Source organism: Delphinus delphis, chromosome 1 (genome assembly GCF_949987515.2).
Source record: "Delphinus delphis chromosome 1, mDelDel1.2, whole genome shotgun sequence".
In the NCBI taxonomy this organism is placed as follows: domain Eukaryota; kingdom Metazoa; phylum Chordata; class Mammalia; order Artiodactyla; family Delphinidae; genus Delphinus; species Delphinus delphis.
The window spans coordinates 125,768,802-125,794,836 of NC_082683.1; the positions used below are offsets into that span (position 1 = coordinate 125,768,802).

The 26,035-nt window shown below is 40.2% G+C and overlaps 1 protein-coding gene across 1 annotated transcript; it reads right to left on the reverse strand.

Moving 5' to 3' along the window:
* Positions 1 to 1,817: 1,817 nt before the first annotated feature.
* SELL (selectin L) lies at positions 1,818 to 25,335 on the reverse strand. Its single transcript, XM_060009375.1, has 9 exons — positions 25,237 to 25,335; positions 24,295 to 24,376; positions 22,451 to 22,837; positions 21,389 to 21,496; positions 14,940 to 15,125; positions 13,218 to 13,403; positions 11,179 to 11,307; positions 7,236 to 7,254; positions 1,818 to 2,801 (listed from the first exon to the last, which is right to left on the reverse strand). The coding sequence occupies exons 1-9, from the start codon at positions 25,237 to 25,239 to the stop codon at positions 2,783 to 2,785; spliced, it is 1,119 nt and encodes a 372-aa protein (XP_059865358.1). The 5' UTR covers positions 25,240 to 25,335; the 3' UTR covers positions 1,818 to 2,782.
* Between the last annotated feature and the right edge of the window lie 700 nt (positions 25,336 to 26,035).

A 26,035-nucleotide genomic window follows, 5' to 3' on the forward strand; every position in this document is an offset into this window, starting at 1 on the left:
ATCTCTTCTCATTAAATTACTATGGAGTTAGGTCTGTTTCAGACATGTGTCAAAGAACAGAGCACAGTCTTAGGGGTGAAGACTAGGGCCACGCATGGGAAGCAGGTAACATTCAGGGGACAGATTTTTCTTATCAGAGCTAAATCATAAGATTAAATCTTAATTTAATAAACTATTTCTCGAGGAAACTAAAATAATATAGCCCAGGTCCACTGAGCTCTGGCAAACAAATCCAGAGGAATGGACCATTCTGTGTCCCTTGGATTCTGTTGATTTCACAAAGGCTGGTATTCCGGGTTATGGGAGAAAGGGTTTATTTCATTTAATCTGGAGCATACTGTGTAAGGAAGAGAATGGTATCCCTATTTCATAAATAAATCTGGAATTCAGAGAGGTTAATGACTTACAGGTTCACCCCATAGAGGCAGAGACAGGATCCCAACCAAGTGGGTCTGATTCCCCAAACCATTCCCTTCCATCTCACCGCAGCAAGGGCACAGGTAGCAGAGCTGACCTTCTGCCGTGAAAATCCGAGCACTGGGTTGCAATTTGAACACAAGTGAAGGAATCTCTCTAGTTTCTAATCTCAGGAGAAGGCCTCAGACCTGCTTCTGTTCAAGACCTTGCATAAGACCCAGAATCCTACACTAAGAATGCTTGAAAGACAAGATTTGGGTGGGAAAAAAAATCTACACTTAAGGTTCAGTTCACAAAGAAATTTCATACCCAAATCAGTCATTGCAATAACCCTGTGAAGTAAACAAGGCATATTTCATTCTTACAACTAAGTCTCAGGAAGCTTAAACCCAAGGTCTTTGAGAAATTTCTTTTATGAATCTTTATTTATTTATTTATGAATCTTATGAATCTTTATTTAAGGAATGTGGCATGACTTAATTCCTAAGATCATATAGTAGCCTTAGGGCTTAAGCATAGGACTGTGTTTTTAAGTCCGTATACATCTTACCCCCAAGAAGTAGCCTCCCCTTGTGTTCTTTGATCCTGATGTCTTAGTTGAATAAGCTCTTGCAGTCAGGGCTGCCATGGGAGTCCATGCAGGTTGTGCACTGTATAACTCTGAGGGATGCATTCTAAGCTACATGAATGTGAATGGCACATCCTCAATTTATGGTGCACAGCATGGAGAATCTTTTGCAACAGCCCTTGGTGTTGTGCAAAATCTGAGACGGCTTTGAGGAAGGAACATGTAATCATTACCAAAAAAATCATTCTCTTAAAATGTAGAAGTTTATATGAAAGCTGTATTGGCCATGGCGCAAGGAGGTATTTCCAACTAGTTTTTATACAGGGCCCTATTCTCTTATAAGAATTCAGCCCTTGACAGTAGCTGAGTATCTGTATGGGTTATCACATGCCATGGAAAGAGAGTTCGCAGCAAGTGATATCAACAGTACACTGTGTTCTCTTTCAGATTTATTGAATGCACATTACTGTGTCAAGTAATGAATTAGACATTCCAGGGATGTGGCCCAGTTTCTGCCTTTAAGGGGATAGAATTTCACTGGGGAGAAAACACACATACCATAATTTTAAAAATAACAAACTAGGGGGACTTCCTTGGTGGCGCAGTGGTTGAGAGTCCGCCTGCCAACGCAGGGGACACGGGTTTGTGCCCCGGTCCGCGAAGATCCCACATGACGCGGAGCGGCTGGGCCCGTGAGCCATGGCCGCTGAGCCTGCGCGTCCGGAGCTTGTGCTCCGCAACAGGAGAGGCCGCAACGGTGAGAGGCCCGCGGATCTCAAAATAAATAAATAAATAATAACAAACTAGGTAACATTTTTTTTAAAAACTGTATTTAAGTACAAAATTGCATGTTACGGACTAAGCTCGCAGTAGGAGGCCAGGAAGGGGAGTTTGTCACAGGTTGGACTAGTTAAGGACTTGTTATGAAAACAGTGGTAAGGGTGGGGGATGCCCGAGATGAATCATAAAGAGTAGATAGAATCTAGGTGGATACGTAAGAGGATTTGGGGGTGAGGAAGGACCCCCAATAACAAAAACGAGACATTAAAACCCAAATCCAAAAAGAAAACCCAACAGTGCAGGCTATCTTTCTCATCTCTCGTTTTGCTTGGTGGTCATGAGCTGCTCCGTGTGGAAATCAGGCAACTGAGAAGGGGAGATGGCTGAAGAAAGCGGGAGCCTGGGGGCAGTTAAATAAGATGGCCTCCATTTATAGAAGCTGGGGCCGCAGTGCAAACAGGACTTTTCCTAGTTGGAGCAGATCCCCATTACTCTGCTGGAGCTGGAAAGCAAGGGTAACATCAATTTTATAAACTTTCTATAGGAATATATCTCCACAGTACACTGGAGGGCTGGGGAGGTAAAATGTGATCTGTAACAAAACTGAGCCTGTAGTTGCATATGTATCAAATTTTCGCTGTATTTCAAAGTATATGTCATCAGGTACAGCTCAGAATTGAAGCTGGAAGCCAGAGTTGAGAAAGAGAGTGAAATTGGCATATTTATATTCCACAGTAATCCTTTTCCCATGGTCTTGTTTGTCCATGGAAAAAAGAATAAAATGCTGAGCTATAAAACCCACAACTGCACACTGAAACTTGTGGGGGCAGGGGTGATGGGGCAAGATGGAAACAGAAGGAGCAGCTGGTCGTATTGAAAACTTTTCAGATGTACTGAAATAGACACACTTCATCTTCAGTGTAGAAGATGCCACCAGGCAAAACTTTGCATGGAGGGGGATTTGAAGGATCCAGTGACACTTCAGTTTCCCAAGAATTTTCTTTCACAACAGGTCGTTTAATACGGCTCATCCATGCTGAATGATAAACAAGAGAAAATAAATTAAACTCAGGAGGCTAAAAGTTGCAAAAATTTAAGTGTTGGTAGTAAAGGTAAATGGTCACTAAAGGTCAGAAGAGTAAAGGAACTCTTTCAGATGAGTTACAAGATGCAGGACATTCACTAAGGCACAGGAATGAGAAGAAAACCCTAAAGCAACGCTTCTCACCCTTTCAGGTGCTTACCACCTAGACATGGGGTTGAAACAAACACCCTGATTCAGGTCTGGGTGGGCCTGAGATTCTGCATTTCTAACAAGCTCCCTGGTAGTGCTTAAGTGGCTAGTCCTCAGAACACACAGAGAAATTTTGGCGGTACAGGCTTTATCTTCATGTCTAATGAATATGAACGGCATTTTGATAGATTTTGAACAGTGGAAAGTCAGAAAAGTAAAATAAGACGTATTTAAATGGAAAGAGAAGTTAGAGAACATCAAAACTCGTGAAAGGTACGGTACTAGGTTCTGCACGCCTGATTCTGGTGGGATATGATTTAAGGAGATGATGACAGATTTAGTTTTGTGAAAAGAAAAATGACACTTGTGTGTGTCAAACAATTCATTCTTGGAGGGAACAAGGGAGAACCAAGTAGGGTATGTCTGAATAACACCTTTCAAAGGGAGAACCAGATTCTGAGACTCTGCTGTCATGGTGAACTGCCAGGGTAAACCACAGTTCAGCAGCTGCAAGCGTGCTTGCCAATTACAGAGATAAAAATGTTTCTGAAGACCAAATTTCATATAAACCTCCTCTCTGAGGTTGGCATTGTATCTTCCTGTGTATCTTGGGTGTAGCTTTTACCCAGGCAGAATTTAGACTCTAGAAACCAAATGAGGTGATAAACAGAACCAGTTTGCAGAAGAGTCAAAATAACCCAGCAAGAATTGAAACCACAAATGCACGAGGAGTCAGTTATTCACCAACCAAATGCTAATAGGAATCAGCACAGAGGACTATGAGTGTTAGCTCAAGGGCTTAAAAAAAACTGATACATGGTGTTGAGTGTGATAGTGTTCATTTTACCTTTGGCTTGTTTTAGAAACACACCCTACTTCTTCCACTCCACCCTTCCTCAGTGCCATCACACAATGGTTTCAGTGCAAAAAAATTACAATACTGGAGGAGGAGGGTGTCTGTGACTTACACCTCCAACCTGGGTTCTAGAAGCATAAACGTTAAGAACATGATCTTTGGATCTAGATGGATGCAAATCTCAGCTTTGCCATTTATTCACTGACCTCAGGTAGTTAATTAAGTTCATCATTCCTTCACCTTACAATGGAAATATTATTAGTACCTACATCCACAGGCTTGTAGGCAATCTTTAATGATTTAAGACATGCAAGACACTCAGAACAGTGCATGGCATGGAATTAATGTTTGATAAATGTTTGTTACTATTGTAACTAACTCTGTCACTAGCTCAGGCACTATAGGAAAGTTATTTAATTAGCTCAATTATCAAGAGAGTTTGAATGCCAAGGTCCGTTCCAGAGTTAAAATTCTATGATTCTATTGTCACTTTGGCCAATAAATTTGAAGTATCCCCAGGCAGCTGGGCAAATAATTCTTCTTTGCCACGTCCTTCTAGAATGTCTGGTGAAGTGTGCAAGACCTGTGTTGATGGGGCAAGGCTTCCCTTCCAACTCCTGTTCACAGCTCCTCAATACACCATGGGCTCTAGGTAGTTCTACTCACTGGCCCCTGAATGTTTTCAGAGTCCCAGTACCATACCATTTACATCATTTCCCTCTTCCAGACTGCCTTCCCTGCTTCTGTCCATACACCTAAATCCTATCCATCCTTAAAAAACCAACCCAGGTCCATCTTCTTTGTAAGGTTTTCTGCGGTCACCAAACATCTTCTGTACTGAAGCAGTCTGGCCTTCAATACAGAACTCATTGACCATTACCATATTCTGCCTTTATTTTTCTGAAGTGTTTTTTCTATATTTCTGTCTTAACTTCCCAACTAGATAATAATCTCCCTGAGGTCTGGCACAAGGATTTACTTCTCTTGGTGTCTCAGTCAAGCTTAACCTTTTCCCAACAAAAAGGTGTTAATAAACAGCTATTGATTGGTTCATTGTAAAAATCAGTGAACCATTAAACTTAATATGGCAATTAGCTTAATATGGTACTTAATCCTAATGCTCTTCCTGCCAGCATCTCTTCCTGTCACCCAAGGACATCTGAAAAATTGATCTGCTTCCATCTAGTGGCAATTAAAACACAGGTGGTTCCTGTGGCCAGAAAACAGCTCTGGGTAGATTGTGCCGGAAAAGGCCTTCACTCAGTGGGTGTGAGCATGAAAGAAATCTTTATGTCTTGTGGATTTCCTGCCCACAGAGATAGGGAGTTCAGCCTAGAGAAGAGTCAGGGACCCCATCTACACTATCTAATGGAAGATAGGGCAATAAAAGAACATAGAATAAAAGAAACTTCACTGACCCTATGTCCTCATCCAGTTACCCCTCCTGACTCTTTCATCTCCTTCCAGCCAAGTTTTATGAAAAAGATAATGTATACGTTCTGCCTCTATGTTCTCCACCCCACTGATTCCTCAACCCCTGGCTACAGGACTTCTGTCATGACCTCAGCATTGAAAACAATTTCCCTACTGATACCCTTATTATATCCAGTGGATCGTGGCAGTATTTGAAATAGTTTCCATTTCCCTTTTTCCTTAGGATCATGACCCCGTACTCTCCTCATTTTCCTTCTACATCTCTGGGAACATCTTCCCATTCGCCTTTACCTTAGCTGACTTCTTTGATATTGACCTTCCTCTGGCTCCTACCCTCTCTCCCACATCCTCTTCCATTCTCACCCTGCACACACTCCCTGGGTGATTGTACCTGCTCCTGAGATACAATTACCTCCTATAATGTGAGAACCTCCAAATCCATTTCTTCTGCCCCAAGGTAGCCCTTTTGCTACAGATAGAATCAGCAGATTATGGTTGAACCACAGACACCTACATTTTAACAGGTACAAAACTGAACCCATGATTGCCACCTCCAAAACTTCTCATTCTTTCGTGTTCCCTTCTCAGTAAATAATACAGTAGAGATGGTAACCATCTACCAGTTCCCACATCAGAACCATGGCAACTTACTTGATTCTTCTCCCTCTCTCTTAGCCAATTAACAATCATATTCAGTTGATTCTACCACCAGTTATCTCATGAACTCATCCTCATTGCTATTGCCCTAGACAGACATCATCAGCTTTAACCTAATAACCTCAAATACCTCCAAAACAGTTCTTTGCCCCCAGAGTCATTCATCTCCCATGTTTGCATACTTTTATGCAGAGTGATCCTCCCAAGATGCAAATTTCAGCATGACATTCACCTGCTTCAACCCCTGTTACTAATACCCCAAAGACCTCAAGATTAAGTCCATACTCCTTCATATGGCTTATAAATTACTTTATAATTGTCCTCTGTTGCCTTCTGTCTCTCCAGTTTTTCTTTTGTACTTTAAACTACAGCTCACTAAACTACTAAGGACTTGTCAATAACAATCTGTGGTTGGTAGGATGGTTGCCTGAACAAGAAACCAACCTCCTCAGGCACCATCTTGCTTCATTTCCTCCAGCATTTGGAAAGGTACCCAGTTGTCTAGCTGGGTAGTCTGTCACCAAAGTCTCATCTCCATTGTTCGTTTGACTTATACCTTCCTTCTTAATATTTCAAAGCAAGTCACTAAACCCTGAAACTGAGAAGTGTTTTGCTATCTTCATTTCTGCCCGGTAGGCCTTGTATTTTCACATGTATGTGTTTCTGCAGTTGAAGAAATCTGAGGTTCAAGACCAAGCCAAAAAAACTTCCCCCTCTTTGGGGGAAGCTGCAAGTAGAATTCAGGCTCCCCACCTCCCCACCTTTCTGAAGGTCAATGCCTATCAGAGGTCATTTGCCATCTTGTGCTAGGTGCTGAGGGCCTGGTGTCTGGAATTATACCTTTTTCGTAGAGCCTGGGATTCATTAGTTTTTCAATAAATTCTTGTTGACTTGAATGTTTCCTGAATACTGTATTTAGCCTTGCCCCCATGTTCATCCAGAATAAGAAGAAATAAACCATAATGCTTCCAATCCTCAAAGAAAATTCAGAAGCAATCAGAAAGAACTGTCTTTACATAAACTACCCCTTCTTAATAGGGCATTACTTGTTCATTCATTCATTCAGCTCCTCTGGCACTAAAAAAAACTGACAGCTTTTAAGGAAGGTTAGTAGATTTATTACTTTATCTAGAAATTTCATTTGGATGAGACCTCATGTAAATAACTAATAAGGAGCTAATGTGTCTAGCTATAACAGGAAGTATTAAGATACTTAATACTTACCCTCTGTAAGCAGAGGGTAGAGAAGACATCAACAGATATCGAAACTTCTTGCTGATAAAACTTACCTTCTCCGAGACTTTTTGCCTAAAAATAGAAGAGAAAAATGGCATCAGAAAAAGGAGACAATTTCAATTTTTTATACTTAGAAGGGAGATTCCCTCTCTCAAAACTGTTTCTTGAAGTGTATTTTGTATTTGTGAGGTGGACCGCATGGTGTCTAAGGGGATTTGAGGCACTGTCTTAATGTTCTAATTCGAACAGTGGTAGAACAGACTCATTCATGCAGATGCTTCTCAGAGCACCGTTTCATCCACTGTGCTGCTCATAAAGACAGACGTCCAGCCTGAACTATCCGATGATCAGGCCCCATGTACCCATCCTTGTGTTTACACATCCCGATCTGCCATCTCGTCCTACCTGCAGATTCTTCCCTAAGAGATTCAGCTGCTAAAATACTGTAAGAATATGTATCATTACACTTCACGCCATCTTCTCTGTGAAAATCCACAAGAGAAATTACACTCAGGTCTCAGTGGTAGGAGCTACATGCCTCATCTGGGTAACCACTGTATTCTTATCTTACAAACACAGTGAGTATCATTACTGGTTATGTTTCCTTCTTTGACTGGCTGCAAGGAAACTCAGCCAGATCTGAAACCCTCTTCTATCCTAACTTTACCCCTGGCTCTGACTTAGTTTTGGTATTCTAAATTTTGGCCTTATTTTTCTTACTTTTAAACTAATTTTAATTTGCTGTGTTGAATGCATTTGGTAAACTATCTTACATTCTTTTTGAAAAAAAAGCAGACTATAAATAAGTAGATGAATGAACTGCAGGGCTAGGCTCCAGAGGAAATAAAAACAAAAAATGCTTTTTGAGGGGAAAAAAAATCACTGGGAGGCAATATATTTCTGTGTCTATAAACCAGAGCTCGAGATCATCCAGTCTGGGTCCAGGTCCTCTTTTGCCAACTGTAGTGTGTCTTTGAATAGCTACTTATTCTCTCTCAGCTACCATTTCTTCATCTGTGAAAGGGTCATGATAATTATATTTTCCTCACTGAGTTGATAAAATGTATTCAAAGTATTTAGGCCAGGGCCTAGAGCATAGACAGGGCTCAATTCTTGTTTTAAACCTTTAAAATGTTAGAAATTACTACTTTAATTATTTCTTCCAAAATTTAGCCAGCTGGTGACATGAGCCAAAAGCACTTGAGCAGGGAGAATTAAATCTGAATGAATTTCAGATTCCATTCATTTTCATATGAATATATTTTTCTTTTAGGAATAATGAAACACATACATGAGCAAGAATCTGTTCCTATTGAGAAAGTTTCTTTTTCAAGAAAAAGGGAACTAAGGGGCCTGTGTTCAGTTTTGTGCCCTGTTCTCACCCTGTGTGTTGGTTCAGGTAAACAATTCTTCTGTGGGTCAAAAAATAGAGCCTTATTAATCTGAAGACCAGTGGTTTTAGGGAGCATATCTGGATGGGAGTCTGATCTCTGATTCCGGCCGCTGCTGATATGGAATTTTAGAGATTTGGCCTAAAACATCATTGCTTCAGTTTCCTCATTTACTGAACAGGGCCAGTAATGATGCCTAATCAGAGAATGATGGTGCTAGGAGAAAAAAAATATTTCTAGACAAGCCCATGCGCAGGGAGGCATGTTTCTGGAGCCCACCCTTATTCTTTTCTCCGAAAAAAGGAGCTGAAGTCTGGGTATTAAGACAACTGGGGCAGGGGCCAAAGTACAGGTTCAGAAGATCCATCTGAGGACAGGACAAGGGTCAAGAGTCTGGTCATTTCATTGGCTTCTGTGCTCTAAATATTTGCTTGTCCCCTTTTTCCAGCTTTTGGAACACCAAAAGCCTATAAAATTATCAGATTGATGAATACTGTATACATGCAGATTTATTGTATTAGAAAAGCTCTAGGGGTTTAGCCTGGGAACCTATCCATCATTTCTAATAATTGTCTCTATAGGAAAAATATTCTTCGTGTTTCAAAGAACTAACTTACAACTAAAAGTTTTAGAAGGCAAAGTCACTGGAAAGTTGGAGCTATCAGAAGATGTTTCACAAATGAAGAATATTTAGTGTGAGATTAAAGATACCCTGACTTTCCTACAAAGTCAGTGATCTTTTGGGGCTTCTGTTCTCTTGTGCTCTTTGTTGGCATAATTGTAACTAGCCTAACTGCCCGTTATCTGTTTCCTGTTTGCCCCACACTGATTCCCCCAGTAGGGGCATGCAGTTTTCAAGTTATCAGTTTGAGATCTTGTACAGAAATGACTCCAAGGTAAAAAAAATTGCAAAACAACCCCACTGCTTTTCTCACCACTGCTTATAGTACAGCCTTAGGCAGCATCCCACCTCCTGCACCCCACCACTAAATACACATGACTTCAATTCTATTCTTTTTATTCTACTAACATTTATTAAAAGATTTTGGAATTTGGGAATATCTCCTTACTAAGGTGACTCCCAGCCCCCAAGTCCTTAATGGTTACTTAGATAATAGCCCTCTTATCCCAGAGGGTGAAGTGTAAATTATCCACTCTATTCTCCACCCCCTCACTTCTGCCAAGGTCACTCAAGGCAGGAGGAAAGAAAGGATGATTGGGGGCAGTCTTTAAGTCTCAATGGAAAGGATGATCAACGGTGGGAGAAAAATCTCACTCTTTTCTTGCCTTACTGCCATATTTAAGTAAACAGCATAGTACTCTAAGACAATGGGATCTAACCTTAGCAGAAGTTCCAAGAGCAGGAGCAGAGACATTTTAACGGCTCAGGGCTCTTACTTTACAGTTACTGAAGTTCTTGCACATCAACAGCACCCCCGTCCATTGTGTTTCTGGGTTGGTTATAAAACTAATCTAGTACCCTTAGTCTTAAATTTGGAATGAAAGATCAGGTCATAGCAGATGACCATTAGGGACTGGTAGATAATCTTCCTGCAATTGCCAGTAAGAATGGGTGGTGGGGCAGCCTTTACATACTATATTCATGGAATAGAATACATACTAATTAATTTGATGGAACTGAAATTACAATGGCCCCACAGAGGCAACACAGAGCAGTTGTTTAGCAGTTGTTTTGAGGTCACTGATGGCCCCTGAACTTGAAGCAAGGTTATCTTTAAAGCTGCCTAATATCCATACATGTCATAATCTTGAATGTTTCTGTCTGATGACTTTGGCCAAATGTGGCAGCACATACCCAAGGCCTGCCTGACTGTGGGCCTGTAACTGGCAGGTTTGTCCCGCTTGAGGGTTTGGACACACTCAGGAGGGAGGTGAGGGCAGCGATGCTGTTGTTCTTCTCCAGTGGTGTTTCATCTACTATTCCAAGCAGCAGATACTAGTTTCTTGAGGCAGCCCTCCTTAATTCCCCTTCTTCTCTTGTCCAGAGTGGATGGAAAGCATGAGTATGGGGTACATTTGGTTAAAGCTGTAACCTTGGCGAATAGACACTGGGGAGAAAATGTGGGGATTTCCCTAAGGGACAATACAACTCCCACATGTCAGGAACCAGACAGGTATCATCTGACTCTTGACAAGTCTAGGTATTTGGGAGAAGTGCTTTGAAAACCTTATGGGACATTAGATTCACTTCCTAGTGGAATTGCACTGAAATCAAAACCATGTAGGCTCTTATAGGACAAGATCACATATCCCTTTTTTTTTTTTTTAGAATTAAATAATAGCAAAGAACCATTACAATTTCTCATTTGTCTGTTAACACCCTAGCAAGGGTGTTAGCAAGGTACCTTGAAGACAGTAGGCATTTTTAGAAGATTTGTCAGAATGAAAAGCAAAAATCAGCCAACTTGTTTTGATGAAAGTGTGTTCTGGGCTGCTTCACACATCTCCAGGGACTGATGTCTATAGAACCCAGAGCTTGGTATCCTGCTTTAGCTGAGGCTCTCATACTTAATTTCCTGTGGGTTTCTATGTTTTTTTCCACTTTAAAGTTGTATTATTTTTGTATGAAGGTAAACTCACATACCTTTTTTTAATCTCCTTGCCAGCCAAATGATAAATGCCAACCCAGAGAATGTGGTAACCATGACTGCCACCGGAATGAAGAGGGGGTTATAGTCACCCTCCTTGATTTTTGAGAAATTCCTGTCCACTTCTGCAAGAGAAATTAGTAAGGCATGTAGCATGAGGCCACAAGCATTATTTCCTTAGTGCCTTCTCATGACATTAAACTTTCTTCCTTGTTACATCTTCTAATAACTGTCCATTTGATGCTATTTGACAGATGAGGGAATCAGCATGGGAAAGCCCATGATGAGTCTATAGCAGAGAAAAGACTAGACCAGCTTTTCTAGCTCAACGCCTATAGAATCTCAACCCACGGATTTGTGATTCATGGAATTCCTGGGAGATGTACCTAAATATTTTGGCAAAAAGTGGTCATCATTGTATTTAGCTCCATGGCCTTGTTCAGTGGTTGGGACTCAAACACAGAGAAGAGCTAAAAAGTTAAGTACAACTTCAGGAAAAATAAAAGCCAGTGACCTGAACCAGGCAACTTATCAATAAAAGGAATCTGTTCTCTGTCCTGGCTATTGTAAATAGAGCTGCAAAGGGGATATACGTATATGTATAGCTGATTCACTTTTTTATAAAGCAGAAACTAACACACCATTGTAAAGCAATTATACTCCAATAAAGATGTTAAAGAAAAAAAGGAATCTATTAATGCTTTGAAGCAGCTGTGCAAACATATGCACATGCTGTTACATGCCAAGGACCTGCACTAATGTGTCTTTCAAATGATGTAGTCCTGGGTTTCCCTGGTGGCGCAGTGGTTGAGAGTCCGCCTGCCGATGCAGGGGACGCGGGTTCGTACCCCGGTCCGGAAGGATCCCACGTGCTGCGGAGTGGCTGGGCCTGTGGGCCATGGCCGCTGAGCCTGTGTGTCCAGAGCCTGTGCTCCGCAATGGGAGAGCCACAGCAATGAGAGGCCCGCATACCACAAAAAAAATAAATAAATAAAAAAAAAAAGATGTAGTCCTACCATTTCCCTCACAAATAAGTAAAAGGATACATCTATATATCCTCTTATAAGTATGAACTAAGTTCATGTGGGGACCTTTACTGAAAAAATACTGATATGAAAAAAACCTATCTTCTGATACCACCAATTGAAGAAACTTACTTTTGCATATTGGCACAGCATCTGACTGTCCCTTATTCTTCATATTACTTTGATGAACCCTTTCAAGGTGCTTCCATCCCCACACCCAAATGTATAATGGAAAGGAGGTGCAAGTTCCCAGAGGATCCAAACAGAGGACACCTATGGACTGCATGAGGATGCGGAAACGGACACTAGTCCAGCCTTAAAAGGAAATGCCCCATAAACCTGATGTACAATCCTCCCTTAAAGACTCCATGCCATGTCCCCAGTTCCCTACCCCACTTCCTGGCCCCGGGCCACAGAGAGATCAGCTTCTACAAATCCTACCATTTAAAGACTTCTGTCATTGGTATAGATAGTCTCCGGAGCAAACATGGGTAGCTATTCTTTCACATGCTAATTTAACGTGGATTAATTGAGCATCTATTGCCAGGTGCTGTGTCAGGTGGGGGGTATATAGAGATGAGGAAGACACATCCTCTTATGCACAGACAGATTTGGGAGGCATCAGACTAGTGATAATTGAGAAGTATCCATTACTTGGGGAATTAGGTGGACATTGGCGACTTTTGTAGAGACATTTTAGTAGACTAACAGAGAAGTGAGATTGTAGTGGAATAGAAAAATGGATAAGAAATAAGTCAGCATAGACAGTGAGTTTAGATGTTAAGGGCTAAGATAGGAGGAGTTGAGAATTGGCTGAAAAAAAAAGGGAAATCACTGTCATTGAAGAAAGAGGCAAGAGCAGCCAATTTATGGTAAATTAATGTGTACAATTTTTTTTTAAGCGACATACATTTAGCAAAATAAACTTAAAAGTTTAATCTATCTTTCCCCACCATCTGCTTGTCAATAAGCTACCTCTTTAAGTCTTTAATATATTGGGGCAAACTTACTTTGACATATTGGACTAGGGCTGGACCAATTTCCAGATGATCCACAAATAGTTTTCTTTGCCCCAATTAACTCAGCTCCTTCTGAGCAGCTGAAGGTACACGTGGAGGTAAAGCCGAAGTCGACCAGGGGGTGACTACAGTCCATGGTTCCAAAATCGGGTGCTGTTAGAGGCTCACACTGAATCACTTCAGTGAAAAAGAAAAAAATCAGTATTTCTGAGCAGAGACCCTCCCATGACAAACAGTTTTTAGGCAAACTGCCTAACTCAACTGTGGAACCATTGACATGAATCTAACACTTCTAATTTCTAGAAATTACTTCTGATGATGCTTCCAGAGTTTATTTTCTTGAGAATGATGGAGAATGGTAAGTCAGAGGTGAAGCCAGGAGAGTGCAGAAAGCCCTGGGTGGGCAGGGGAGCACTGGGGAGAGGAGGGGAGGTCTGGCTCTTTCAGATTGCTGCCCCAGCCCTGGTAACTCTCCGTCTGCTGGAAGTGCTATGCTACGTGGCCTTGGCCTCAAGAGCTCTTATGGTGCATTATCAATGAATGTAGAGAATTTCCACGCTTTCACCTCTTCTAAAGTCTACCCAAGCAGTTGTGAAAAACATCCCCATTCTGTGAAACAAGTCCCTCAACTTTTATAAAATTCAACAGGTTGGTCAATTAGTTCTATGATTTCAAAAAATGACTTGGATATTTCTTTTGAGAATTCAGCCACTTAAACTAGTGAGTCAAAAGCATAAATGTAGAAAATGTAACGAAAACTTCGCAAGTTTAGACACCACCAGTTTTTCCCCTAAAGAGAGAATCTTCTTGACAGTAAAAAAGAAAAAACCAAAAAACACCATATTTCAAATGAAAAACAAAAAAATCAAGAGATTGTGTTTTTGTTTTTCACAGAATTTGCTATTCTCCTGAGAGTTCATGGAGGAGGAAATCTAAAAAATGATTTTAAGAATAAACCAAATAAAACAATCAAAAAAGACCTCTAGCCGCCCCCCCACTCCCAAAAAGGAAATTGCTTGCTGTTAAGTAGGACACCACATAAAATAGGTGTTATTGAAAGGAGAGAACAACAAAAATTCAACTGCCGTTCAGCAAGACTGATTATTTATGCCATAGCAATGAGAAAATAAAAATAAAATAAAAATGCAGTATAGGGCTTCCCTGGTGGCGCAGTGGTTGAGAGTCTGCCTGCTAATGCAGGGGACACAGGTTCGAGCCCTGGTCTGGGAAGATCCCACATGCCGCGGAGCGACTGGGCCCGTGAGCCACAATTACTGAGCCTGAGCGTCTGGAGCCTGTGCTCCACAGCAAGAGAGGCTGCGATAGTGAGAGGCCCGTGCACCCCGATGAAGAGTGACCCCCGCTTGCCACAACTAGAGAAAGCCCTCGCACAGAAACGAAGACCCAACACAGCCATAAATAAATTAATTAATTTAAAATATATACAGTATAACCACACTGTATTGCTGAAAATTATATATATGTTCTGTGACATAGTCTCAGAGATATTTGGTTGTTATTTTTTGTTTGTGGTTTTTGTTTTAAATTAGTAACAATAACCTCTTTGAAAATCATCTCAGTATAATCTAAGTTAGGTTAAATTATGCTTCAAAAGAGGATACAGACTTCTTAGCAAGACTCTACTACATTTGCTCAGTCTATAAACACAGGATTGCCATGACAACTCTCTAGTCTGAACAGTTAGTTACTCACCTCGACATGTTGGCTTTGGAGATGACCAGTTTCCAAATGGTCCACAAGTGGTTTCTTCAATCCCAACTATGTCTGTTCCCTCAAAGCAGTTGAAGGCACACTGCGATGTGAAGCTGAAGTTTCCCAAAGGGTGAATACAGGCCATGGTACCCAGCTCTGGGGCCTCCAAAGGCTCACACTGAGTCACTTCAATAAGAAAAAAAAAAAAAACACTGGGCAGTGTTCCAGGGACCTGATGACTGGGTTTGAATCTTAGCTCTGATACTTGATAACCAAGTGCCTTTAAGCACGGTGACTTAACCCCTTCAGCTTAGCTTCTTTACTTCTAAAAGAGGGATAATGATAATTGTATTGACTTCCTAAAGTTGGTGTGGGAATTAAATAATTTAATGCAAGTCAAGGACTTAGAGCCTGGCTCATAGGAAGCTTTAATTAAACATTAGCTAATCTTATTTTCTTTGGCATTACCTGGGGAGAGAGCTTTTAAATGTAGATAGGTTTAAGTGGGAATGACCAGCTCAGTTTGGAAATAACTGTCACATCAAAGCCCCTGAGTATACTAGACTGTTGAAAGTAGGAAGTTCGGAGAAAGACTGAGTGTCCATAACTGGTCTTCTTTAAAAGGGGAGAAGATAAAAGCTTTAGGAAGCATCTTAGCCTGGATTCTGCCTTAACCATCTCTAGCTCAGTTCCAGAACTTTAGTTCTTTTGATTTTTCCAGTCCTCTCCAGAAAGTATGTCTACTTCCTTGCCTGATTGGTGGCATAATAGATCAAATTAAGACTTGGAATTCAATCTTCACATTTTAGGCCCTGCCATGTCATTTAGGCAAATATTGCATCTCTTGTGTCTTATTCCTTATCAAATTTAAACCATCATTTTAAACTTCTTCTTGAGAGTTCAATGAAGAATGAATTCAAGAAATTAGAAGAATTTTAATATTTTCCATATACAGTACAAGTCCAAATGAAAGTAACTTATGTTGTCCCATACATTTCATGCCCACAAGCAAGTGCCTAGTCTCAACCTTACAGACGCAGTGATAAGATGCTGACTGATCTCAAGTTGCTGTCAGTCTACTGGGGAATACAGACAAGAAAATTGATGACTTCAACAAATGTGGGATAAATAAGAAAGAAATATATGGAGCTACTGGAACACAGAACAGGGATGCTTAGCCTGTCTTGGCATCCAAAGAAAGCTTCCTGAAAGAAATGCTCCCTGAACTATTATCTTCCAGGTAAACAGGTGTGTTAGTCATGTGCAAAATGAGAACGCCCTGAGCAAGTCAATGATTGATATACAAAGCAATATGGTAAGTGTGGAGAACTACAAGCATTTTGATGTTACTAAAAGGAAAGAGGAGGCAAGGGATGATGTGAGATGAGATTAGGGAGAAAGATAGGAGCTAAGACAAAATGCCTTTATCTTTTTTCATTGGTTTAATGAGTATCTACTATATATCAAGCATTACTCTATGCCTTGAGGAGTTTAGATTTTATTCTGTAGGATGAATGGTGGGTAGAAATTAAAGGGTGGCTGGTCACGTGTGTGTGATGTTTACTTGATATTTAAAATTGATCAGATTGCCTATGGTATGAATAATATATTTGAGAGGAGCTAATTTAAAGATGTGGAACTCAGCTCAGAAATAACTGCAATAATCTAGGAGGAAGATAATAGAGGCAATAAGGTAGAGTTAATAAGTAGAAGACAAATTGGAGAAATAGTAAGTTAGAAAAATGAGTAGTAACCTTCCAAGACTGAACCAGGAAGAAATAGAAAATATGAACAGACCAGTCACAAGCACTGAAATTGAAACTGTGATTAAAAACCTTCCAACAAACAAAAGCCCAGGACCAGATGGCGTCACAGGCGAATTCTATCAAACATTTAGAGAACAGCTAACACCTATCCTTCTCAAACTCTTCCAAAATATAGCAGAGGGAGGAACACTCCAAACTCATTCTATGAGGCCACCATCACCCAGATACCAAAACCAGACAAAGATGTCACAAAGAAAGAAAACTACAGGCCAATATCACTGATGAACATAGATGCAAAAATCCTAAACAAAATACTAGCAAACAGAATCCAACAGCACATTAAAAGGATCATACACCATGATCAAGTGGGGCTTATCCCAGGAATGCAAGGATTCTTCAATATATGCAAATCAATCAATGTGATACACCATATTAACAAATTGAAGAATAAAAAACATATGATCATCTCAGATGCAGAAAAAGCTTTTGACAAAATTCAACACCCATTTATGATAAAATCCCTCCAGAAAGTAGGCATAGAGGAAACTTACCTCAACATAATAAAGGCCATATATGACAAACCCACAGCCAACATCATCCTCAATGGTGATAAACTGAAGCCATTTCCACTAAGATCAGGAACAAGACAATGTTGCCCACTCTCACCATTATTATTCAACATTGTTTTGGAAGTTTTAGCCACAGCAATCAGAGAAGAAAAAGAAATAAAAGGAATCCAAATCAGAACAGAAGAAGTAAAACTGTCACTGTTTGCAGATGACATGATACTATACATAGAGAATCCTAAAGATGCTACCAGAAAACTACTAGAGCTAATCAATGAATTTGGTAAAGTAGCAGGATACAAAATTAATGCACAGAAATCTCTTGCATTTCTATACACTAATGATGAAATTTCTGAAAGTGAAATTAAGGAAACACTCCCATTTACCATTGCAACAAAAAGAATAAAATACCTAGGAATAAACCTACCTAAGGAGACAAAAGACCTGTATGCAGAAAACCATAAGACACTGATGAAAGAAATTAAAGATGATACAAACAGATGGAGAGATATACCATGTTCTTGGATCGGAAGAATCAACATTGTGAAAATGACTCTACTACCCAAAGCAATCTACACATTGATTGCAATCCCTATCAAACTACCAATGACATTTTTCACAGAACTAGAACAAAAAATTTCACAATTTGTATGGAAACACAAAAGACCACAAATAGCCAAAGCAATCTTAAGAAAGAAAAATGGAGCTGGAGGAATCAGGCTCCCAGGCTTCAGACTATACTACAAAGTTACAGTAATCAAGAAGGTATGGTACTGGCACAAAAACAGAAATATTGATCGATGGAACAGGATAGAAAGCCCAGAGATAAACCGATGCACATATGGTCACCTTATTTTATTTTATTTTATTTTTTGCAGTACGTGGGCCTCTCACTGTTGTGGCCTCTCCCATTGCGGAGCACAGGCTCTGGACGCGCAGGCTCAGTGGCCATGGCTCACGGGCCCAGCCGCTCCACGGCATGTGGGATCCTCCCAGAATGGGGCACAAACCCATGTCCCCTGTGTTGGCAGGCGGACTCTCAACCACTGCGCCACCAGGGAAGCCCAAGTCGCCTTATTTTTGATAAAGGAGGCAAGAATATACAATGGAGAAAAGATAGCCTCTTCAATAAGTGGTACTGGGAAAACTGGACAGCTACATGTAAAAGAATGAAATTAGAACACTCCCTAACACCATACACAAAAGTAAACTCAAAATGGATTAAAGACCTAAATGTAAGGCCAGACACTATCAAACTCTTAGAGGAAAACATAGGCAGAACACTCTATGACATAAATCACAGCAAGATCCTTTTTGACCCACCTCCTAGAGAAATGGAAATAAAAACAAAAATAAACAAATGGGACCTAATGAAACTTCAAAGCCTTTGCAGAGCAAAAGAAACCATAAACGAGATGAAAAGACAGCCCTCAGAATGGGAGAATATATTTGCAAATGAAGCAACTGACAAAGGATTAATCTCCAAAATTTACAAGCAGCTCATGCAGCTCAATATCAAAAAAACAAACAACCCAATCCAAAAATGGGCACAAGACCTAAACAGACATTTCTCCAAAGAAGATACACAGATTGCCAACAAGCACATGAAGGAATGCTCAACATCACTAATCATTAGAGAAATGCAAATCAAAACTACAATGAGGTATCACCTCACACCAGTCAGAATGGCCATCATCAAAAAATCTACAAACAATAAATTCTGGAGAGGGTGTGGGGAAAAGGGAACCCTCTTGCACTGTTGGTGGGAATGTAAATTGATACAGCCACTATGGAGAACAGTATGGAGGTTTCTTAAAAAACTAAAAATAGAACTACCATACGATCCAGCAATCTCACTACTGGGCATATACCCTGAGAAAACCATCATTCAAAAAGGGTCATGTACCACAATTTTCACTGCAGCTGTATTTACAATAGCCAGGACATGGAAGCAACCTAAGTGTCCATCGACAGATGATTGGATAAAGAAGATGTGGCACATCTATACAATGGAATATTACTCAGCCATAAGAAGAAACGAAATTGAGTTATTTGTAGTGGGGTGGATGGACCTAGAGTCTGTCATACAGAATGAAGTAAGTCAGAAAGAGAAAAACAAATACTGTATGCTAACACATATATATGGAATCTAAAAAAAAAAAGATGGTCATGAAGAACCTAGGGGCAGGGTGGGAATAAAGATGCAGACCTACTAGAGAATGGACTTGAGGACACGGGGAAGGGGAAGGGTAAGCTGGGACAAAGTGAGAGAGTGGCATGTACATATATACACTACCAAATGTAAAACCGATAGCTAGTGGGAAGCAGCCACATAGCACAGGGAGATCGGTTCGGTGCTTTGTGACCACCTAGAGAGGTGGGATAGGGAGGGTGGGATGGAGGCTCAAGAGGGAGGCGATATAGAGATATATGTGTATGTATAGCTGATTCACTTTGTTATAAAGCAGAAACTAACACACCATTGTTAAGATTATACTCCAATAAAGGTGTTTTAAAAAAAAAAAAAGAGTAGTGTGTTACTTTGCATAAATGTAGGGGGAGGTGAGAGAGTTTTTTACCAGAGTACCCATATAAATCGTGGAACCATACACTGAGATAAGGAATACAAAAAGGAAAGCTAGCTGGGGACAATTGATTTTTCAGTCTTTTGGGCATCCCAAAGGTTATGCTTAGCATATTTGGAGTTCAGGCTAGATACATATTTGTCAGTCCAAAGTTCACATAGATTTGTGAGTCCACATAAGTTGCTAGGTTTGACCAAAGGGGACACATAAAGTCAGAAGAGCAATGGACAAAAGATGGAAGATGAGATATAACAATAAGTGTATGAGCTTGGATAAGTGCCCATGAAGAAACCCAAGGAGACGTGATCATAGGTAGAAAGAAAACCAGGAAAGACTGATATGATGGAGACCAAGACAAAAACAGAGTAAAATGTTCAAAAAGGAGTGAAATGGGCATGCCAATGACATAAGAATTTTTTAAAATTTAGAAATTGAGTGAAAGTAAAGTATTGGTAGAAGTCATGGCTCAGGGATTGACTGAAATGCGTCAGATCTGTTCCAGTTGGTTGATCATTTACATGTATTTTGGCTTTAATTCTTTATCTATTCATTGCAAACCCTGCTTTTTTTTCTTGTAATTTTCTATTTTATGCACCAGATACTTCAAACATAGTTTTGAAACTCAACCAATATCGATCGAAGGACGTGAAGTTTCTTTCAGTAGTGAGTTGACTAGGTCAAAGACTCCATGTCTTTGAATCTACGTATTCTTTCCTTTCTGTTCCTACCACTGAGACTCTGAATGACTTCAATAGACCCCTGATGATGCTCTCCAGCTTCTCTCTTTTTGTTCAATCCATCTTATGTACCGCTTCTAGGGTAATGGCCCTAAATGAAGGTGTTTAGATGCTAAGTGGCCTCTCATTGTCAAATAAAGGGCAGATTCCTTCATTAGGCAGCTTTCAGTCTCCACAGACTTACTCCAGCGTATCTGGCTTTCCATCACATTAAATTATAAGCATGTATAATTTCCACTAGTTAACTGTAAATCTTTTAAGGTCAGGATCTGTAATAGATTTGTCCTTGTACCCCCTGAAATGCCAGCCCAAGTAAATGCGTTGGATTTATTATTATATTTTCCAACAGATACTGTATATCATGATGTGAACTTTTCTTGTTGGCCTTGCCCTGTCATGATCTTGAGGATGACGTGAAAAAGCAAGACTACCTTCTGCGTAACTCACCCTCCTGATGATAAATGCTATTGTTTCTTTCAGTTTCAGAGTTCTAATGAATCCAGCAAGCTTACTTGATTATGAATTCCTACCAAGCCTGATTCATTACTGTAATCCTTACAGCTTTAATCCCAAAGCAATATTCTTTGTAACGCTCAAAAAGACTTTTTGAGAAGTGAATTGAAACTTCATGCTGACTTATGAAATCTTTACGGAAAGGTAACAGTATTGTGCAAGCATAGCCTACTGATCAAAACTTCTCATTTCTCAGAATGGCTAATATCATTTTCCTTCAACCAACTTTCATAAACTACAATACTTTACATAGGAAGAAACAAAGGAACAAAAGTGGCTTACCGAACTGACACTGGGGCCCGTAGTGCCCCAGATCACAGTTGCAGGTGTAATTATTGATGATTTCCATACATTGTCCATGGCCGCTGCATGACAAGGGTTGACAAGAAGCTTTAAGGGGGTGAGAAATTATATTAAGATGAATACTTTTTTAGTACTCCTAGTCATTTCTTTAAACATAGATAACTTTGGGGCTGTGACTACTTTAATAAACAGGAAAACTTTATTTGTATATTAATAGCATTTTTTGCATAAAAATCATATGCTATAATTTTTATTTATGTAATATACTTGTGATACAGCCATAGACATTTTTTTAAGAATGAATTTACTAATGCTAATACTCTATAACATTTGAGGGAACTTACTGACATACATTGAAACTCTTGAAATTTCTTTGATTTTAAGGTAGTAAGTGTATTAAACTATCACCTGACCCCAATCGTTTCCGCAGTATGTTTGGCAGTCCCTTTCTTTATAGAAAGTACTGAATAGAGATTAGAAAATCTGAACTTGCTACATTACTAGAGAGTCCAATTTACAAGAGACCAAATGAACTATGTTTCACTGTTAAGAATGACTTGGAAAAAATGCTGATTGCTTTGGAACTGTCATCATGGTCTCTACAGAAGTTTTCATACACCACAGATAATGAAACACTGCAAAGTTTCATTATATAGAATTATATAAGATTAGACCAAGAAGGAAACATGGCACTAAGCCGCCTACTTTACGAGGAGGAAATAGGTGACATGAGCCTCAGCTCTTGGCTGGTTCCATCTCTCTGCTTCCACTTCCTTGCCTTATTATCAGCGACACTGATTGTCTAGCTCTTCCTCCTTACTTTCCACATATATTTATCATCTTGTTGTAAAAGTGGTTCAGGGGTATAGATTTTGGGTATAGGGACGAGCCTCCCACACCAAAAATGCTCAGAAGTGACGTGACTCAAGCTTATTTAGAGGACTGGACTTATTTCAGAATGCCCTGGCAACTTCTCTGCTCCCCCAGGTTTCCATGGGGTTAGTGCTGTCATTCTCAGAGAAGCAGTCTGCTCACTCCTACCTGTGTAGCAGAGAGCTGTCTTTGCTTTGTGGCAGGCGTCGTCATTCCATTTCCCTGCATCTTTTGCCCTCTTGATGTAGATCTCCACACAGTCTTCTTTACTCTTCTTGTTGTTGGGCTCCCCGTGGCCCCAGTTCTCCGCTTCTTCGGTGAGAGATTTGTTGGTCCCTACCCAGGTCCATGCCCCTTCTACCTTCCGGATTCCTATCCAGTAGTATTTAGGACTGAAGGGAAGCGTCTTGTTCAGGTACTCAATCTCCCCTTTGTTTTGTATGGCAACCAAATCCGTGTAATTTTTTCTGCAGAACATTCTAGCCTTTTCCCAGGTCATGGGTCTTTTAGAATAATGGTAAGTCCAGCAATCGGTTCCATGATGTGCGAAGAAATCTGAAAGACATCAGTGTGAACTATGTAACCTCGTGGTTATAGCTGAAAAGAGCCCAGAACTAATCCAGGCTGAGCCTGCCAGAGACAAGGAAGCTGACACCTCAAGAGGGTAAGTTACCCTCTTGAGGTGATGGAATTAGTCATTTGCAGATTTGAAGAGTAGAACCTAGAACCTCTAGCCCTAATCACTTTTCACCATGATATAGAATACTTTTGCTCATAGCTCTATTTTAGATGAATTTGGTGGCTTTTTAGATTTATTTTCATAAAACAGTTTTTTCTCAAAATTCTTTCAAGTAAAATTTAACCACCATTTTTTAGAAATCCATATGTCTTTTTCTTAGCAGTTGTCAATCATTTAAAGTTAATTTAAGTGTAATATCATATAGCCCTAAAATTTACTGTCCACTCTTTTATTTGGGGATAATTTCCTAAAGGCCAATATTTGTAAATAAGGGAGAAGTAAATTAAGACAGGAATAATGGCATACTTTTTTTTTTTTTTTTTTGCGGTACGCGGGCCTCTCACCGTTGTGGCCTCTCCCGTTGCGGAGCACAGGCTCCGGACGCGCAGGCTCAGCGGCCATAGCTCACGGGCTCCGCGGCATGTGGGATCTTTCCGGACCGGGGCACGAACCCGTGTCCCCTGCATCGGCAGGTGGACTCTCAACCACTGCGCCACCAGAGAAGCCCCGGCATACTTTTAAGTAATCTCTTTTATATCAAAAAGATAATGTTTTACCATAGGAAGAGCTTCTTCTAGGGAAAGCACACAGCCCAAGCCTTATATATCTAACTACATAATAAAAAGAACAATTGAAAAAACCAAATGATGTAGGATTATGAAATTGATTTAGATTATGTTATGCACACAAAGGTACTCAACTGATGGTGTATAATAATCATATGGGTGCTTCAAATATGAGGGCTTTGAAGAAACCAAAACAAACACATAATTACACAATGATACCATAATAATATATGCCATTCTAAGCATGGTATGATCTATGTGAAACACTGTTATACCATAAGGTAAAGGTTTTCACAGCCATCACCATTTGTTGAGTTTTCACTGTGTAGGGAAAATACTACGGAGAAATACCAAAGAAAACACAGATCCAATTTTTATACTTTCCTAAGGATTCTGAGCAAGGAATAACAGATGCAAAGAAAACATAATTAATCTTGATCAACTTAAACATATCAAAAATGTACAGAGAACTGGGAGACAGTTATGATTAATGAGTAAAGAATGTCATAAAGTAAACCCTGCAGCAAAGGGTGGGGCAAGGTTAGGAGTTTTCTGGGGAAGTGAGAGGAAGAAAAGGGATGTTTGTAGAAAGGGTAGCTATCTACCTAATAATTTTACCTGTGAATATGTACACCCAATGGACATTTACCAAAATATGAACATACATTTTTTAAAAAGCTTAGTAATATATAAATATCATAACATACCACAACAGAGCACAGTCCAGACCCACAGCTCAAAAACATTCCATAAGCCCCTCTGAGCACTCTGACATTTCCATGGAAATATCTGCAAATAAAATACAAAATTATACTCAGACTTATGCTCTAAATCACAATTTTATAACAACTTGAGGAGATGCCTACAACTTTCTCAAAGTTCAAAGTATAACACTTATGCCTACTAAACCTGTCTGAGGCAAGAGATTTCTCAGACATCGGTGAAAAAGTAGAATTAAATTTGCCTCAAAACTGATGCATAGTTGATGTTATTGTTTTTTCATATTTTAGCCTCAAGTTGCTGATTGTTACTGTTCTGATTTTTTCTACATTTTAGTAATTTTTTTGTATCTACTTATCTGCTGAGCTGTCAGATGAAACTATTTGATATTTAGTATGTGTATTTTTAAAGTGTTCTTTGGTCTTTAATGAACTATTGATGTCTAGATTTAATGTTAAAATCTCACACTTGACTATGATGGGTCAGTGCTTCAAATACGTAAAAGAATTGGGTAACCAAAGAGACACTACTAAAAAAAAGGAGTTCATTTATTTTTCAACTAGAAAGAAACACATTTTGAGGAACTCAAATGACAAAAACACAAATTTTCTTCACACCTTAACACCATCTTTTCTGAAGTGTATCAGTTCTCAGGTAGCGCTAATGTTTAGTCACAAGAGTGCTAATTTCAGCCAGATAGTAGTACTTCTTCAAGAACCTCACCAGAGACAAGTCAAGGAGAAGAAATCAGCACAACTGAGAAGAGAGATTCTAGGAGCACTTTTTAAATTAAACTCAGCATTTTTAGTTTTGGCTTTTTTAAAACCAAATAGGAAATTAGTTGCTTCTTTTCCTTTGCCACCTGCCTCTGCATCCCAAGAAAAGGTTCTGTCTGAGCATCTGGAAATCTTTTAGGCTGAAAAGCTTACCATGGCTTTGCCCCGTCCTTCTGTAGTTCTTCTGTAGCACTTCAGCCTCTGCGCTCAGCACCAGAGGTCTCTGGGTCCTTGCCCAAGGATGGGTGTGCAGGGAGATTGCACTCACTGTCCCCAGAAAGGCTTACTTTCTTTTATTTCTCTAACCAAGGTTCACATCCTCCCCCTTACCTGATCCCTCCCCTTCCCCCACCTCTTCTGTTCCTCTTTCCCCACCCCTTTCCTAGTCTGGTCTCTAACACCTACCCTGAGAAAAAAAGAGCTGCTGACCAAGGACATTATTGCTAGATTCTCCCTTCTTCCTTCACTATTTCCTTCCTCACTTCCTTCCTCCCTCCCTTCATTCCTTCCATCCTTCCAATCTCCTCCTTCTCCTCCTCCCCTTCTTTTTCTTCCTCTTCTCCCTCTCTTCCTTCTCCTCCTCCTCCTCCTCCTCCTTCTCCTCCTTCTTTCTTCTCCTTCTCCTTCTCCTTCTTCTCCTTCTCCTTCTCCTTCTTCTCCTTCTCCTTCTCCTCCTTCTCCTTCTCCTTCTTCTTCTTCTTCTTCTCCTCCTCCTCCTCCTCCTTTCTTCTCCTTCTCCTTCTCCTTCTCCTCCTTCTCCTCCTCCTCCTCCTCCTCCTTCTTCTTCTTCTTCTTCTCCTTCTCCTTCTCCTTCTTCTTCTTCTTCTTCTCCTCCTCCTCCTCCTCCTTTCTTCTCCTCCTCCTTCTCCTCCTCCTCCTCCTCCTCCTCCTTCTTTCTTCTCCTTCTCCTTCTCCTCCTTCTCCTCCTCCTTCTCCTCCTCCTCCTCCTCCT

Coding starts and splice junctions, on each gene's coding strand:
- SELL (XM_060009375.1), bottom strand. Junction 13,404..14,939: donor TCCAAAGCCAACATGTCGAG/GTGAGTAACTAA, acceptor TTTTCACTGAAG/TGATTCAGTGTGAGCCTCTA. Junction 11,308..13,217: donor CCCTAGTCCAATATGTCAAA/GTAAGTTTGCCC, acceptor TTTCTCTTGCAG/AAGTGGACAGGAATTTCTCA.